Raw genomic sequence first — 16,380 nt, 5'->3', positions numbered from 1 at the left:
CAAAATAATAACATGAACTGTGAAAATTACATGAAATTCAAATTTAAGTGTCCATAGATAAAGCTTTACTGGAGCACAGCCACTTTCATTCATTTAAGTATTATGTCCAGCTTCTTTCATGCTACAATGGCAGAATTGAGTAGTTGTGACAGATCACATGATCTGCAAAGCATAAAATATTTACTATATGGCTGGCCTGTCACTGAAAATGTGTGCCGATCCTTGCTTTCAGGCATTTTCAGAAACAGCAAAAGATACAGGCTACTCAATTATAAAACATGGTTAATTTTATTTATTTTACTATAAATATGCCTCCAGAAAGGAAAGAAATAGGGGGACAGGAAGTCTGCACCAGTCTATTGAATCCAAAATCTATAACCATGAGTTTTTCAGTCCTTTCACCATATAAACTGTGCTCAATGTCCTATTTTAACAATATTATTCCGTCATTGGTTCTTTATGCCTGTGTTTCCGAATGAAACATTAATGAATGGTCACATATTAATGCTTAGTTGAAATCCCTATGTAATTTACAGGACTAGGATTGATGGGCTGACATCTAGATTTAATCCCAGTCATGTTTTATGACTTTTTATTTTCTTGAAAACTTGAATCTGAATGTAATATGCTGCATGCATTTTCCATTTGCCATAGGCATTATCACTTTCTATTTCCTCCAATGTGGCTAGCTTCCCCCATTTATATTACCTTACTGGTTCCTGAAGGCAATAGAATCTGCTGGAAGACCAGAGATTTTCTTGAAGCTATTGAGCATCTCGTTCTGGCATTATAGTTTATGTAAAAGTGAATCATTCAAAACTGGAAATGGAGAGTCCCCACCAAATCCCTCTTTTTTACTGAGACTATATCAGGATGAAAGTCCCCGTTTACACAGGTTATCTCTAAATAGTCTCCTATCTGTCCCCATTGCATCATTTGGGAACCCTGGTAGAGTAATGGTTAAGAGCTACAGCTGCTAACCAAAGGTCAGCAGTTCAAAATCACCAGGTGCTCCTTGTAAATTCTATGGGGCAGTTCTACTCTGTCCTATAGGGTCGCTATGAGTCGATAGTTGACTCAAAGGCAGTGAGTTTGTTTTTTTGAGTTTAGGTTGAAAAAGATCAATGTAATACCGTTTAGGGGTCCCTCTGGCCATTTCCATTGCTAAACAGCATTGAAAGCAGCCCTACATAACACAAGAGCTCAGTTTATCTACTGGGAATGTTGGAGATTTAGCCCATTATAGTCAATCCATGACTCTATTTTATCTTTCCAACATTGTTGTTGTTAGGTGCCTTCAAGTCAGTTCCAACTCAAAGCAACCCTATGTGCATGTTTTAGTTATCTAGTGCTGCTATAACAGAAATACCACAAGTGGATGGCTTTAAAAAAGAGACATATATTCTCTCGTAGTTTAGGGAGCTAGAAGTCTGAACTCAGCAAACCAGCTCCAGGGGAAGGCCTTCTCTCTCTCTGTGCTCTGGGGGAAGGTTTTTGTCACCAACCTTACCCTGGTCTAGGAGCTTCTCCGCAAAGGGACCCTGGGTCTAAAGGATGCGCTCAGTTCCTTGAACTACTTTCTTGTTGTTTTGAGATCCCCGTCTCTCTGCTTGCTTCTCTTTTATATCTCAAAAGAGATCAACTTAAAACACAACCATATCTTGTAGATTGAGTCCTACCTCATTAATGTAACTGCCTCTACTCCTGCCTCATTAACATTATAGAGGTAGGATTTACAATGCAAAGGAAAGTTACATCAGATGACAAAATGGTGGACAATACACAATACTAGGAATCATGGCCTAACCAAGCTGACACATATTTTGGGGGGACACAATTCAATCCATGACAGTACAAAAGAACAAAACACTGCCCAGTCCTGCCTCATCCTCACAATCTTTGTTGTGCTTGAGCCCATCATTGCAGCCACTGTGTCAGTCCATCTCCTTGAGCGTTTTCCTCTTTTTCACTGCCCCTCTACTTTATCAAGCATGATGTCCTTCCTTCTCCAAGGATTGGTCCCTCCTGATAATATGCCCAAAGCATAACAGATGAAGTCTTGCCATCCTCACTTCTAAGGGGCATTCTGGTTGTACTCTTCCAAGACAAGTTTGTTCTTCTGTCAGTCCATGGTATATTCAATATTCTTTACCAACACTGTAATTCAAAGGCATCAATTCTTCTTCCATCTTCCTTATTCATTGTCCAGCTTTCCCATGCATATGAGATGATTAAAAATAAGGTGGCTTGAGTCAGGCACACCTTAGTCCTTAAAGTGACATCTTTACTTTTTAACACTTTAAAAGAGGTCTTTTGTAGCAGATTTGCCTAATGCAATATGTCATTTGATTTCTTGGCACTGCTTCCATGTGCATGGATTGTAGAAACAAGTAAAATGTAATTCTTGAAACCTTTAATATTTGCTCCCTTTGTAATAATGTTCCTTATTGGTCTAGTTATGAGGATTTTTGTTTTCATTATATTGAGATGTCTTTGATTTTCATCAGTAAGTGCTTCAAGTCCTCTTTCTTAACTTTCAGCAAGTAAGGTTGTAGGATCTGCATATCACTAGTTTTCCAAAATTAATGAAATTCTGTCCATATTACCTAAGCCAAGGGTGCTTAAGGACTCCTACAGTTATATATATTTTCCACCTGCACACCTCTGTGTTCTCCAACTCCCCCATCTCTTTTCAAAGCTTAGGTTTAATCAGATTTTGATAATAACATCAAAGAAAATGTTCAGATGTCTGGGCTTTGGTTCAAAGTGTCAAAATTAGCATTTTATTTGAAGATATTTACAAATAACTTTCTGCCATTATTCTATTTTAAAGGTTGAAAGTTGTATGGGAGGATGTCAAGATGTTTTCCCTGTATTTAAAAAATCAATGAGAAGAAACAATGTTTTGAATAGAAAATATTGGCACTTTTCTGCATAATTCAATCTATTTCAATGAGATTTCTGCAGTGGTCACTGTAATAAAATTTGAACTGGCAAAGCTGCACAATAGAAGCTGTCTGCTCTTCTGAATACCTTCTCTGCTATTCTCATTGAAGATGTTAGCATCGGTGTGCCAATCAGCTTGTTCGAGCATTGAGTCTGGCTTACAGATGTAGTGTTCCAACCTAGGTAGCTTCGAGAGAATAATAAAAAATTCCTATACAGCTCTGGATAGCATAGTCCCAGTGTTATCTTATAATCAGCAACTACTTTCCCAGAGTTTATAAGACAGTCTTGGAACTAAAATCTTCTTGATTAGAAAAGAGAATAATATCGCCAAATCTAACTCCTACTTGGACTAAACGGTATTAGCAGAGACTACAATTTGGTTTGAGCAATATGAAAGGCCCAACAACCCGGAAGTAAGCTGAGCTACCTGTGTTTTACTTATAAGCCTGAGGAAGCATGAGTTGTGCTACATGAAGACTCTGTGGTGAGGAAACCTTAAAAAGCAGCATAGCCATTCTTTAGTCATAGAGATTTTTTATACAGTAACTCGTTGCCATTAGACTTTGAAAAAACAAATGAGAAGAAATAATGTTTCCAATAGAAAAAGAATGGATGTGATTGTGATCTTTGCTTCCCAAACTGATCCACAGCACAGTATATTCCAGAAGACATTAAAACATTTTCCACCAAAAAAAAAAAAAAGGTTTCATTTTGAAATAAGTTTGAAAAATATCAGAATACTGAGATTCCAATATTGCAGGACTTTTCAGAGCCTTTAATATGCTAATGAGATTGTGAATCCCCATTCTCCTCAACACGTACTCATAACTCACTGTTCAGGGAACAAGCACCTTGGAAGCACTAGCTGAGTCTTTAAAATCTCTTTTCTTGACTTTCCAGCTTGTTTCCCTTATCTCTCCCAATCCTTCTGAAGGGGGAAATAAAACTCTTACAAGTCAGAAGTATTCATTATTATAAGCTGTTAGGTCTGAGGTTCTGACAAAAGTCCTTATGGACTGATAACTGCCTAAGATGACCTAATCTTTTAAGAAGCCAATTTTAGCTAGAGAGTGTTTCCTTTCCCTTTTCTAATCATTTCTAAGGCTAAATAATAAATATAATGTAAGACAACTTTACTTATGTTTGAGATGGGAAAGCCTGAAATTCATTTGCTCATCCAGTTGCATAAATATTAAAGGTGATTTTCAAAGTCCTTCATTATTGGAATCAATTCAGTAATCTTCCATTTCTTTTGGATTGCAAATATGTGGTCAATTTTCTTGGTTCAGCATTTCGAAGGACCACAATGCCTCTGTCATTGAAGAAGATGCTGGAAAACCGGAAACAGCCACGTATCCTAGGAGACAAGTGTTACCAAATGAAAGTAGAACACTGAGTTTTCAGCAAGCCTGAAGAGTAATGTAATAATTGACCTCTCTCTGAAAACTCAGGGCATTGTGAACTCTTTGGAGCTCCTTTTTTACTTAGCCCAACTTTTCATAGCTATAATACTTTAGAAGAGGGTTGTCTCTTGGTTTTACTAAGCCAACTTTACCACCTGTATGTTCTTTGTATATACTTAAAAGGACACATTACTGATGATTGTGAGACCTCTTCCATTACCTAGACCCTGAATTGCAAACAGGGTCACTTTGTCCTGCTCAGTGGAAATTCTCTTCTAAATTGTCACGGGTTGAATTGTGTCCCCCCAAGACAAGTGTCAACTTGCCTAAGCCATGATTTCCAGTGTTGTGTGGTTGTCCTCCATTTTGTGATCTGAAGTTATTTTCGTATGTGTTGTAAACCCTAATCACTGCCTGCAGTTAATGAGGCAAGATTAGGTTATCTTAAAGATGTTAGGATGGGATGGAACACCCTTACTCAGGTCACAGCCCTGATCCTATGTAAGGGGAGCTATCCTGGGGTGTGGCCTGCATCACCTTTTATCTTGCAAGAGGTGAAAGGAGAGAGATAGGGACCTCAAACCACCAAGAAAAGATGCACTGGGAGTGGAACATGTCCTTTGGACCCAGGGTCCCTGCACTGAGAAGTTCTTAGATCAGAGGAAGATTGATGACAAGGACCTTCTCCCAGAGCCAACACAGAGAAAAGGCCTTCCCCTGGTGCTGGCACCCTGATTTCAGACTTCGAACCTCCTAGACTGTTGAGAGAATAAGTTTGTTTGTTAAAGCCATTCACTTGCAGTACTTCTGTTATAGCAGCATTAGATAACTAAGGTATAAATCAACCTGAAAACCTGTTATTGGACTTACTAAAATGTTGGTTTGTTTCAATAAAACAAGCAAAAAAAAAAAAAAAAGAACAAAATACTACACTGAGATATAGGCAATAAGGCAAATTTAAAGAAAAATTTGTTATGAGTATTTCAACAAATATCCTTTGTACTCCTTTTCTTTCAGAAAATTCAAAATTCCTTTGTGTATTATTTCTTAGAATATCTTTATGGCAGTTATACATGGGTGGACATTTTTCCCGTGTTTGTTGATCAAATGGCATTACTTTCGTAATTAGCTTGGGGATTAAATCAGAAAAAGTAAAGTTCATTGATTTTTCAGGCCAACGAGTTCTTGATTTTGCCTTCAATGAAAATATAATCAATCACTCCAGGGGATATGAAAGAGAAACCAGATACAGATGAGGCTCTCTTTGCCCAGTTAGTAGCTTAGTTTCTTCCAGAGACTTTTTATGCAAGTTTTTGTAGGATCTGATATTTGCCATTCTGTCAATCCAATTCCATTGATGGAATCGTAAGTTGGTTGTATTGACTATGGCATTGACATGGAATTACACTTAATCAATTTTGTTCATCTCGGAAGTTGAAGTACTTTGAAGAGTTCTGCTAAGAGACCCTGGCACTAGTAAATAATAATCATATTAATTAGCATTAATTAGACAGTTACTTTTTGTGAGACACCTTGCTAAATGTTCTATTCTCACAGTGACTCAGTGAAGTATGTCCAGTTATTGTAATTTTCAAAGGAAGAATCTGAGGATTGCAGAGTTTAAATAACTTGCCCAATAGAAGTTTCTTTTCAGGTTAATTCACTGGTAATTATTTAGATTTGGGAATTTTTTAAATGGTATTTCAAGTCCCTTTAGAATTCTTGATAATTAGTCAAATTGACCCTAGTGTCTGCTAATGGTTAGTCAGGCTGTGTCCCCTTTGGTCTTTATCACAGAAATACACAGATGACTAGCATGTGGCGCAGCTGAGATTTCAACTTGTGTATGTCTTTCCAATATCAGAGTCCATGCTCTTAACGCATCATGCTAGGCAATCTCCCTTTACTAAAACGCAAAAAGTAATTATGACTTGGACTTGGACTAAAATGTAAAAGCTAAAACCACTAAACAAAAAAAGGTAGCATTATCTGAGATCCACTTTGCAAAAGATGACTTAACAGTAATCAAATGAGCACATCTTATTCTGTTCAACAGCTGCATAAATCTCACACTTTTTTTTTTCCCCGCTAAAGATAAACATACGCAATTAATGTAATACTTCTTTCAAGATCAGATACTGGATGGACGATGAGATACAAAGTGTCAAGATGAATTCTAGCAAGAAGAGCACACATCAAGGAACATCCAATAATGTCTTACCTTACTTCTTAATTATTTGCAAAGTGAACCAAAATACTTTTCTATGAGACCATAATCATGAAATATTGCTTGGGAAAACTGGTTTATATTTTCTTTTCAAACCTATATATTGAGAATATTAAAAATTTCAAGGAGGTATTAAACACTTTTTCATCACATGTTGGGATTCCTTTCAACAATATTTTTAAAATAATTGGCTTGTTTCAGTGCTCTAGATTCTGGCCCAATTTGATTATTTATACAAAAATATGGAGACTGAAAATGATGTCGGCATTAATGTTTTTTGATTAGTCATTCTTTTTCCTTGGTAAGGAGCTTCAGAGCAATCAAATAAAATTTTACCTTGTGCTCAATTCAGAGCTTGCACGAGAAACCAAATAAACTTTGCATATTTTACAGGATTATTATTTTTAATGAAAAATGAAAGTAAATTCCCCAGAATGGCATATTGTGGGGTTAAAATATAAGTTTACTCAAGAATTTGGTCTTTGATCTTGGCTTCTGAGATATAACTTTAAAACCTTTGAATCCTCACCCACCACTAGGATTGAATTATCTTTGATAAGGGCTCCAGACCACACCTAACCTAATAAGCTATGCTAATGAGGTGATTCTTGGAGGGGGAGGGTGGATGGTTGGCCAGGCCAGAAAGACCCACCTTGTGATAGCTTGATAACAACCTCCTTGTCAACCCATGGACAGACCTCAGGGAAGAGGGACTGGAATTTGAATTACATAATGAGATCCCTTAATAAAAGCTCTGGACACAGAAGCTGCATGGCTTCCTGGTTGGTGAAAGCCTTTGGTGCACATAGGGAAGGCAGTGCATCCCTTTTTTAGGACACGGAACCCTCCCAGGCTTCACCATATGAGTCTCTTCATTTGTATACTTTTTTCTATAATAAAACTATAATTGTAAGATGTATAGTGTTTTCTGTAAGTTCTGTGAGTTCTCATAGTGATTATCAAACCCAAGGGAGTAATATTGGAAGCCAGCAGGTCAAAAGTCAGGGGGAGCCCTGGGAACCCCTGAGCTTATGGCTGGCATCCTAAATGGGTAATGGGAAAACGCCGAACTTGTAGCCAGCAGGTCAGAAGTGATGGGGACACCAAGCTTGCAGTTGGTATCTGAGGTCTTCGGCAGACATGATAGTCTGGAGGCCAGTGTCCTTTAACTTGTGAGGTCTGGCCTAGATCCAGGTGGTTAGGATCAGAGGAAGAAGTGGTATATGTGTCAGAACAGAGGTGGCAGAGAAGTGGAATTTGATTTTCCACATAGCTGGTGTTGGAAAACTGGGATTTGACTTTCCCATACACATGCTTCGCCCCCCCACCAAAAAAAAAAAAAAAAAAAACCTTCAAGGATCTTGTAAACAAAGAAGTTAACATAGCAACGAGATAGGCTTTTTGGCAAACCTGTACTCACCAGAAAACGTTACGATATAGACAATAATCTCCCAAATTTTGTAATTTTTTGGACTTATTTTCACCTTGTTCTGCTGTTACATGGCTGTCTCCTTCAGCTTCAGCTCAAATGTCACTTCCTCAGAAGGGTCAACCCTGACCACACCCTATCTAAAGAAGGCTGTCTCTTTCTATAAGATCACTCAGATTCATTTCCTTGGTGGCACTTCAGCACAATCTGAAGTGATCAGGTTTATGTATTTGCTTGTTTACTGATCATTTGCCTTCCACCATTAGAATATGGTTTCACAAGGGCAGGGCCAGGGCCATCTTGTTTACCACTGTAGTTTTGGTGTCTAGCACGGTGACAGGCTCATTGCCCTTCTACGTCCTGCTGCCTTGCAACTGTGTGTGTAAATGGACTCAGAGCCCAATCTTTCTGGAATGGACAGACATGTTGCTATGCTCAGCTCTTCCCTGTATGGGTGCTGCAGTGGGCTCATCTGATTGGGCTGAGAAGCTGGCCAACAAAATGGTGGGGATCTAGAGGGTGTTAAGAAAGGCCTCTTGGTCCTTAAGTCTAATTCTCCTCCAAGCTAGTTTTTCCAGAGTCTGTTGTAGATACTTATAAAGTGGTACCCTATTTCCTACTTGTCATTATCTTTTGGGTGTGTAGCTTCGTTGGGCACCCCTTAAGAAGGGCTGACTGAATCAAGGAAGTTTGAGACATTTTTTTTATTTTCTCATTATAATACTATCCTAATACCTTAAAAAGGGGTCTCTGGGTAGTGCAAACAATTAAGCACTTGTCTACTAGCTGAAAGGTTGGCAGTTCAAATCCACCCAGAGGTGGCTCGGAAGACAGGCCTGGTGATCTGCTTCTGAAAGGTCATAGCCTTGAAAACTCTACGAAGCACAGTTCTACCAACACACATGGGGTCACCATGAGTCGGAACCGACTCAACGGCACCCACTACCAACAACAAGACCTTAAAGTGACACATATCCCTAGTAGGTTACAAGCATGAAACTGGCCTCTCTTTTTGACTCTGTTATCTGAGAACCAGCCTCATGCACAACTTTAGCTCGGAATTCATAGGGAGTATAATGAGCCAAACAATTGAAACCAAACCTACTTGTTTTACATTTTAGAGAAGGAAAAAAATCAAGTAACATCACTGGTCTCTAGATCCTTGCTTGTTACTACTTGATAAAGTAAAACAAGGCAACAGAAATAGGAATGGGGGGAAAAAAAAACCTTAAGACTATTTCCTAATTATGTGATTTCAGGATTCCTTTGTACTATTTTGCACGGGTAGTAAGGATGGACCTCTAAACTGATAGTGAATAGTTGGGAACAAGGCATCCTGCCTGATTAGCCAAATACTTTGTTTTTAAAGGTTCCTCCACATTTCAAAGATTCAAAAACAAAGGTTGTGTCAAGCTTCTAGTTGTCTCCCAATGATGGCAGACTGAAAATTCTCCCCCTCTTTTGTAATAAAGCAGAACTCTGTATTTTTAAAAGCATCATGGCTGCACAAGATAACAAACTAAATCATCCAGACTCCCTTGTAGCTGGGTTTGGGCACGCGGATGAAAACGATGAGCAGCATCCAGATCATATCCTCAGAAGGGAGGGTACAACCTCCTGCTTTTACTTCTTTCTCACTTGCTGAGATCTGGATGTGATGGTGAGCCATCCTGTGCCACGAGGGTGAGGGCAAAACTCCAGAGATGGAGAAGAAGCAAAGAAACAAGCTAGTCTGAACCAGAGTCTCTAATCCCTTGGAGCCACATATCACCCTGGATTACTTTATGCCTAGATTGTTACATGAGAAAGAAAAACATGTCTATCTTGTTTAAGTCATTGCTGTTTGGAGTTTTCTCTTTCAACAGTCAAATATCACCAAAAACTTTCCTCAATGATTTAGAAGCTACTTGCTATTTTGAAAAGTGGCTTTAGTAGCTCAGGAACATTTTGATTTGGAGGGAACCTTCGAGATTACCCTCTCTTCTCACTTTATTGTTGAGGAAACTGAAGATAGTGAGAAAATCAATTTCTCAAGCCACACAGGCAGCACAACTGTTGCTCAGATCTGATTTTCATTTCATCCTCGTTTCCCTTTGTGGTCCCCTTAGCAGAACTCTCTGGAAGTAACTCTGGGGGCTCACTCTGGGAGGCCTGGACAGCTTATTAGTTATGACCCCACTCCTCCTTTTTACCAGACAACTGTAGCTCTCAACCACTGCACCACCAGGACTCCAATAAACGGATGGCACCCTGGATACACAGGCGAAATTGCTCTCATGCTTCCCCTATAAGGAGGAAGAGTGACATGGGAGGCCCCACTCCTGGTTTCAGCTTCCCTCTTTGTGGAATGAAGAGAGAATCCAGGGACTGTGCCTTTATTTCTTTTCTAGCTGAGCCTAGCCTTGTAAGTTTCCCTTTTCCCCTGATTCTTGAACCCATGTGTGACATTGTTCAGTATTTCCAGAACCTTACAGAGCGCCACTTGGAAACTCAGAAGGCATCTACCTTGCCTGACTCCACTCTATTATCGTGAGCAACAATTATCATTCACATGCAATTTGATAATTATAAGAAATTTAGCATTACAACTAGCACTAGGGTAGCCTCAACTATCAAGGGAACAGCAGACAGAACAAACAAATCATTGGATCTCAAGGTTTTCTGTTCACTATGTGCCTAACCAGAGCTCCTTTCGACATAGGAGGATACTGGTACACTCACGATTAAGAAAGCTGCCCAAGGTTCTAGAGAAAACAGAAGGTAAAATCCAACTGTTGCATTCATGATTCTTGGGCTTTTCTTGCAGCCCACCCTTTTCCTGAAAGGTCTTATATACCTTGCTTGACATTAACTAGTGAAACAAGAAGCTTATATTTGAATTCTGCAAAATACTATTTTTCAGACACAACCATCACAAATTTCTTACCATCCTCATTTTCATCAAACACTGGTGGCTTGCTTGAAGTATTGGCTCCCATGGTGGAGTCAGCCTAGAAGTTGGACACTCCTGTTACATTATCCTGGCAGGAGCACTCATCTTCCTTCAAAAGAGGTCTCAGAGCATTAACTAGAAGAGAAAAAAAAAAATATCCTTACAACATGGTGTACTCTAAGCACCCTGAGTACAGACTGTGGCCAAAATATTACCCTAATCTGTCCTCCCACAGATTTTTTTGTGCTTGAAAATAATTTCAGAAATGAAAGAACATCAAGTCATGGGAGAACCCACCACATGGCCTCATTAGCAGAAGACCTGGACTTAAAACGTCTGAGGAAAGCAAAATATTTTTCTAAACATGAAGGAAAATATAAAATGAGGTTAGCAATGATCTAATAGCCATAAAATAGAAGTAATATTTCATCGTGAATCTCTATATGGTGAGAAAACATGCTAATTTTATACTTTTTTTTCCTGATGTGATCAATGATAACAGTAATTTTCTTTAATCATAAAGATGCATTCCCTATCTGTTCCCCTTTTCTTGGTAGGTACTGCAATGTAAAAAGAATAAGCTCTGGGTTTGGACTTTACCATACCAGCAAGTTACAGAATTTCTCTAAACATGTTTTTTTTTTTTTTCTTTTCTTGATGATAATGATCCTTACCTCATAGGTATTTAAAACATGATTTAATAAGACGCATGCAAAGCATTTTCATAGCGTAAGTGCTCAATAATTGTTGACCACTATGAAGCTCCAATTAAATCATGTATATGAAAGCTAAAAAGCCTCAAAAAAAAAAATGTACATGTATGGTTTTTTCCTTATGAAACATAACAGTAAAGAATTTTACTTTCCCTGAAATTGGAAATCGGATTCAGTGTCCTGGGTTTTGGTTTGTCTTTGGTCCAGTTACTTAGCCTCTCATCTCTAAAGTGGGGGAGATAATAGCACCTAGGCCAGTAGTCACAAACTCCGATCGATGCCTTCCTAACACCAGGCAGGTAATGCAAATAAGTGAAGGCAACCAAGTGTAAGACAGTGGGGTAAGGTAGGGACAATCCAGCTTCACATACAAGAGGTAATAATTGCTCTCAGATCTAAGATTGCTATCAAGTGGAAACATGGACTCATCAGGCCTGATCTTCAGATCTACCAGAAAAGTGTAAACTCCAGATATTACATAAAATAATACTGTAAAATTCTGTTCAACTTGATGGCCTTAGCAAATCTCATGCTTATGGCTCACAGGAGAAATATCGCTCACGGGACAGAGTTAATGAAACTATGTGTATAAAGCAATTTGTACAATACCTGGCACATAATATGCAAAGAATAAATGTTAGCTGCTACTATTTTTTTTTAGCTGGGGCCCTGGTGGTGCAGTAGTTAAGGTCAGCAATTGGAACCTACCAGCCGCTCCATGGAAGAAAAATGCAACAGTCTGCTTCCATAAAGATTTACAGCCTTGGAAACCCCGTAGGGCAGTTCTACTCTGTCCTATGAAGTCACTATGAGTCATAATTGCCTTGACTGCAGTGGGTTTGGTTTTTTTGGTTTTGGGCTGTTATTTTTTCCACTGAGAATTTCTCATTTACCTGCATGTCTATGCTTTTGCTTCTTCAAGTTGATTCCGACTCCTGTTGACCCTATATTTGTCAGAGTAGAACCGTGCTCCCCAGGGTTTTTCAGGGCTATGATATTTTGATATTTTGGAAGCAGATAACGAGGCCTGTCTTCTGAGGTGCCTCTGGGTGGATATGAGCCACCAACCTTTCAGCTAGTAGTCCAGGGCTTAACCATTTTCAACACCCAGAGACTCCCTAGCTGTTGCTGTATTTTTTTTTTTTTATATTTCCTTATCTCGTATTTTTTAACTTAACACGTGTTGATTGATTTCCTTTTGGACTTTTTACACATGAAGGAAACACAGATTAGAGGTAGAACTGAAAAAAAGCATCCCAAGCTAACTTGGGCTAAGGATAAAAAAAAAAAAAGGATAAGTTACTGAAAAATGAACTTGAGAAGTCCCTGAGCAAGTCTAGAAGAAAAGTCCGTTTTCCCATTAGGAAAATGTAAGTAAAGCCTTCATTTAGAAGGCAGATTCATTAAGGCAATGCTACTTTTCAACTAAAAGCCAACTGCTGGCAAAGTGCCTTATGGACTTTAAAAGGAATCATTAAGTGGAGAGCAAAAAAGGAGTCAGCAATTAGGAAGCAACCAATTAAATGGTATTGTGGGGGGGGCAGGGAGCAGGTGGTAACAGGTGGTTGGAGGAAATTTAGTGAGATTGAGATACAGGAAGATAAAGCTCAACCATCTCTCTGGGCAAAAAAGGGGTTAGAAAGAAACTAGTGGGATACACTTTGTATTTTATTGGGGAAAGAAGCAGAGTCCCTGGGTGATGCAATTGGTAAAGTGTGTGAAAACTAGCCAAAGACTGGCAGTTCGAACCCACCCAGGGGGATTTTTGAGGATAGGCCTGTCAGTCTGCTTCCAAAAGTTCGCAGCTTTGAAAACCCAATAGAGCAGTTCTACTCTGCACACATGGGGTCGCCATGAGTCAACCTGACAGCAACTGGTTTGGATTTGGTTGTTTTTAGAGAGAAGAAATGGGATTCTCTTTGTGTTTTATTGTTGCATTTAGAGTTCGGACCATGTGAGGAGTGGTGTAAGAGCTGAACCAAGGATGACATTTGAGAGAGAGGATTAGTCCTAAAGAGAACATTGATTTTAAGGAACTGTGATTGTTAACACAGCAGACTGAGGCTACTTTCTCTTTCATTTTGTGTGTAAGCTCTGAGGTGCGAGTAGCTTTCACACCACACTCTGATCCTGCCCTTTATTTTTCTTCACGCTTCAGGTTTGTCTCAAATATCCTGTCTTCTTGCAATACTATCTGTACCAACATTTTACCTTGTAAGTTGTCAAACCAGAAAGAGAAAGAGAGAAGTATTATCACTATTTTCCACATTTCAGGGTTCCATTCTGATGGGCAGACAATCTTGCTTACCAAAGATCCAGTGATTTTTAGCGGGAGAAAAAATGAGTAAACAGACAACCACTTTTTTGTATAATTTGGGAAGGGCTGCTATTGTTAGTTGCCATTGAGCCTATCTTTCAGGAGCCAATCACCAGGCCTGTCTCTTGAAGTACCTTTGGGTGGGTTTGAACTGCCAACCTTTCAGGTAATTTCCAAGTGCTTAACCATTTACACCACCCAGGACTGCCAGGGGAGGTGCAGGCAGATGGATGGAAACCTTGGCTGCTGCCTCACTATTCCCTCCATCACAGCGAACACACACAATCCAATTCAGAATTGTCTCTCTTTTTTTCTCCTTACTTAAGAGTTTGGCTGCTAAGCAAAAGGTCAGCAGTTGGAATGTACCAGCTGCTCCTTAGAAACCCTATGGGGCAGTTCTATTCTGTCCTATAGGGTTGCTATGAGTTGGAATCAACTCAACGGCAATGGGCTTGGTGGTTTAGGGTTTATTTTATTTTATTTTTTTTCTTGGATAACCAAATTAGACATCCTTCCTCATATCCAGAAAGAAATCAACCTTCCTCTGGCAGGAAAACATATAAGCATCCTTTCCGTCCTGCTGAATATGGTCCAGAACTATAGAGGAGTCTCTGGGTGGTATAGATGGTTAATACACTCAACTTCTAACCAAAAGGTTATAAGTTCAAGTCCACCCAGAGTTACCTCTGAATAAAAGCCTGAAAGTCTATATCCCAAAAATCAGCCATTGAAAACTCTATGGAGCACAGCTCTACTGTGACACACATGGGGTCATCCTGAGTCAGAATCGACTCAAGAGAAACTGATTTACATACAATTCTATACTGAGTTCCGTTCAATGGTATCTGGTAGAGCTATAGTACTTTTTCTCCTACCAAATGCCACACCCTTCCTGACCTCCCGGTATACTAAGTCTGCAATGTTTCACAAGCATAATTTCGAGATATCGAGGGTCACCACCCATAGAAATGAAAATAATAACAGAAAATATAAGAGAAAAATCAGTTTGTCTTGCAGGAAAGAGGAGAGTTTTCAGGTTCTACTTTGGCTTGGCCAATTATCAGCTTAACAACAGAGTAGTTCTTTGATGCCAACATTTGATTTTTGGCCTATAGTTCTGGGGGTCTGGCAACAGGTGAGCTTTTCCAAGCAGCTAAGGCTCCCTGGGTTAAGATGCGTCATATTCAAGAACTGAAGAACATAAAGGGGTGATGCAAGTAGGTTGCAACTTCTGACAGAACTGTTAAGGTTTCATTGTTACAGCATGTGGCTGGTGGTGATTTTGTTTGCATTTGAAAACATCTTAAATTGGAGATATTTGCCATAGAGGAAGTACAGAGAATACCATTACAAATACCAAGTTATCAACACTCTCAGTTAACAATTGTTTATATTTTGTCAACTTTGCTTCATCATCTTTGTATACTAAGATTATAAACATTATTTCCATATAACCCTCAAGCCAAATTGATTACCCCTTCATACCTCCCAAAGACATTCACAATCATGAATCTTCTGTGCATTTTACAGTCCACTTTCTACGATTTTATATGCATGACATGTGTTTTAAAATGTCATGTAAGTGGCATCATAACCCCATACCCACTACCGTCGATTCAATTCTGACTCATAGCGACCCTATAGGACAGATTAGAACTGCCCCATAGAGTTTCCAAATAGAGTAGGTATATTTTGCATCCCTCTGTGGTTATTTGCCATTATACTTTTGAGATCTAGGCAAGCTGATCTCTAGAGTTCTGACTTCTGATTTTTAAGTGGTGTATAGCAGTTCATTGTGTGAAGACACCACATTTTATTGGTGTAAAACGCTCAAATCCTTCGCCTTTCTGGGGAAAAAAAATCCTGGTGCAGATGAAGCCAACCATCAAAAGGCAGTTTTTTGCTTGCTTAGAAGCTAGATGTGACAAACAGAAACATTTCCACTCATCTTGAGCCAGCAAATAGTTATTAAGGTCTGTCTGTGAGTCAGTCAGAGTCTGGGGGAGGGCGTATGGAATAGCTGGGGTTGGTCCCAGCGCATATCTAGTTGCTGTGAGTTATCTTGACCCGCTGCCTTTGTCTTCTCTTTCCTTTTAACTTCTTAGCTTCCCAACCATACCCTTACCCTACAGGTTTATTTATTTTTTTAATCTAGAACACCACTCACCGAGATCCTGGTTTCTTCCTTCAGGCCTCTTAATAGCTTAAGCTGATGCTTCCGCCCAGGGAACAGGGTCTAACAGAGGAACTCCGAGAAATAACGGCAGAGCAATGAAAGGCACTTACCTGCCTGGGCGCACGGAGGCTGCGAGCGCACGCGCCTGCGCTGGACGGGCGGGCGGGCGGGCACCTGCGGTGTTGAAGGGGTCTTAGCACAGACCAAGCGTAAGATCCCCCCAAGAGGGGCGGC

At 39.5% G+C, this 16,380-nt stretch overlaps 1 protein-coding gene across 1 annotated transcript in view; it reads right to left on the bottom strand.

Annotated features, from left to right (window-relative positions):
• STK32A (serine/threonine kinase 32A) overlaps positions 1-11,070 on the bottom strand; it is a 154,599-nt gene extending 143,529 nt beyond the window's left edge. The window contains exon 1 of the mRNA XM_010591589.3: positions 10,935-11,070. Coding sequence (XP_010589891.1) covers positions 10,935-10,986 — 52 coding nt within the window. The 5' untranslated portion in view covers positions 10,987-11,070. The remainder of the gene's footprint in view (positions 1-10,934) is intronic.
• Between the last annotated feature and the right edge of the window lie 5,310 nt (positions 11,071-16,380).

This window comes from Loxodonta africana, chromosome 2 (assembly GCF_030014295.1).
Source record: "Loxodonta africana isolate mLoxAfr1 chromosome 2, mLoxAfr1.hap2, whole genome shotgun sequence".
NCBI lineage: Eukaryota > Metazoa > Chordata > Mammalia > Proboscidea > Elephantidae > Loxodonta > Loxodonta africana.
Note: the sequence above shows the minus strand (reverse complement) of the source record. Positions and strands in the feature narration are given on the sequence as shown.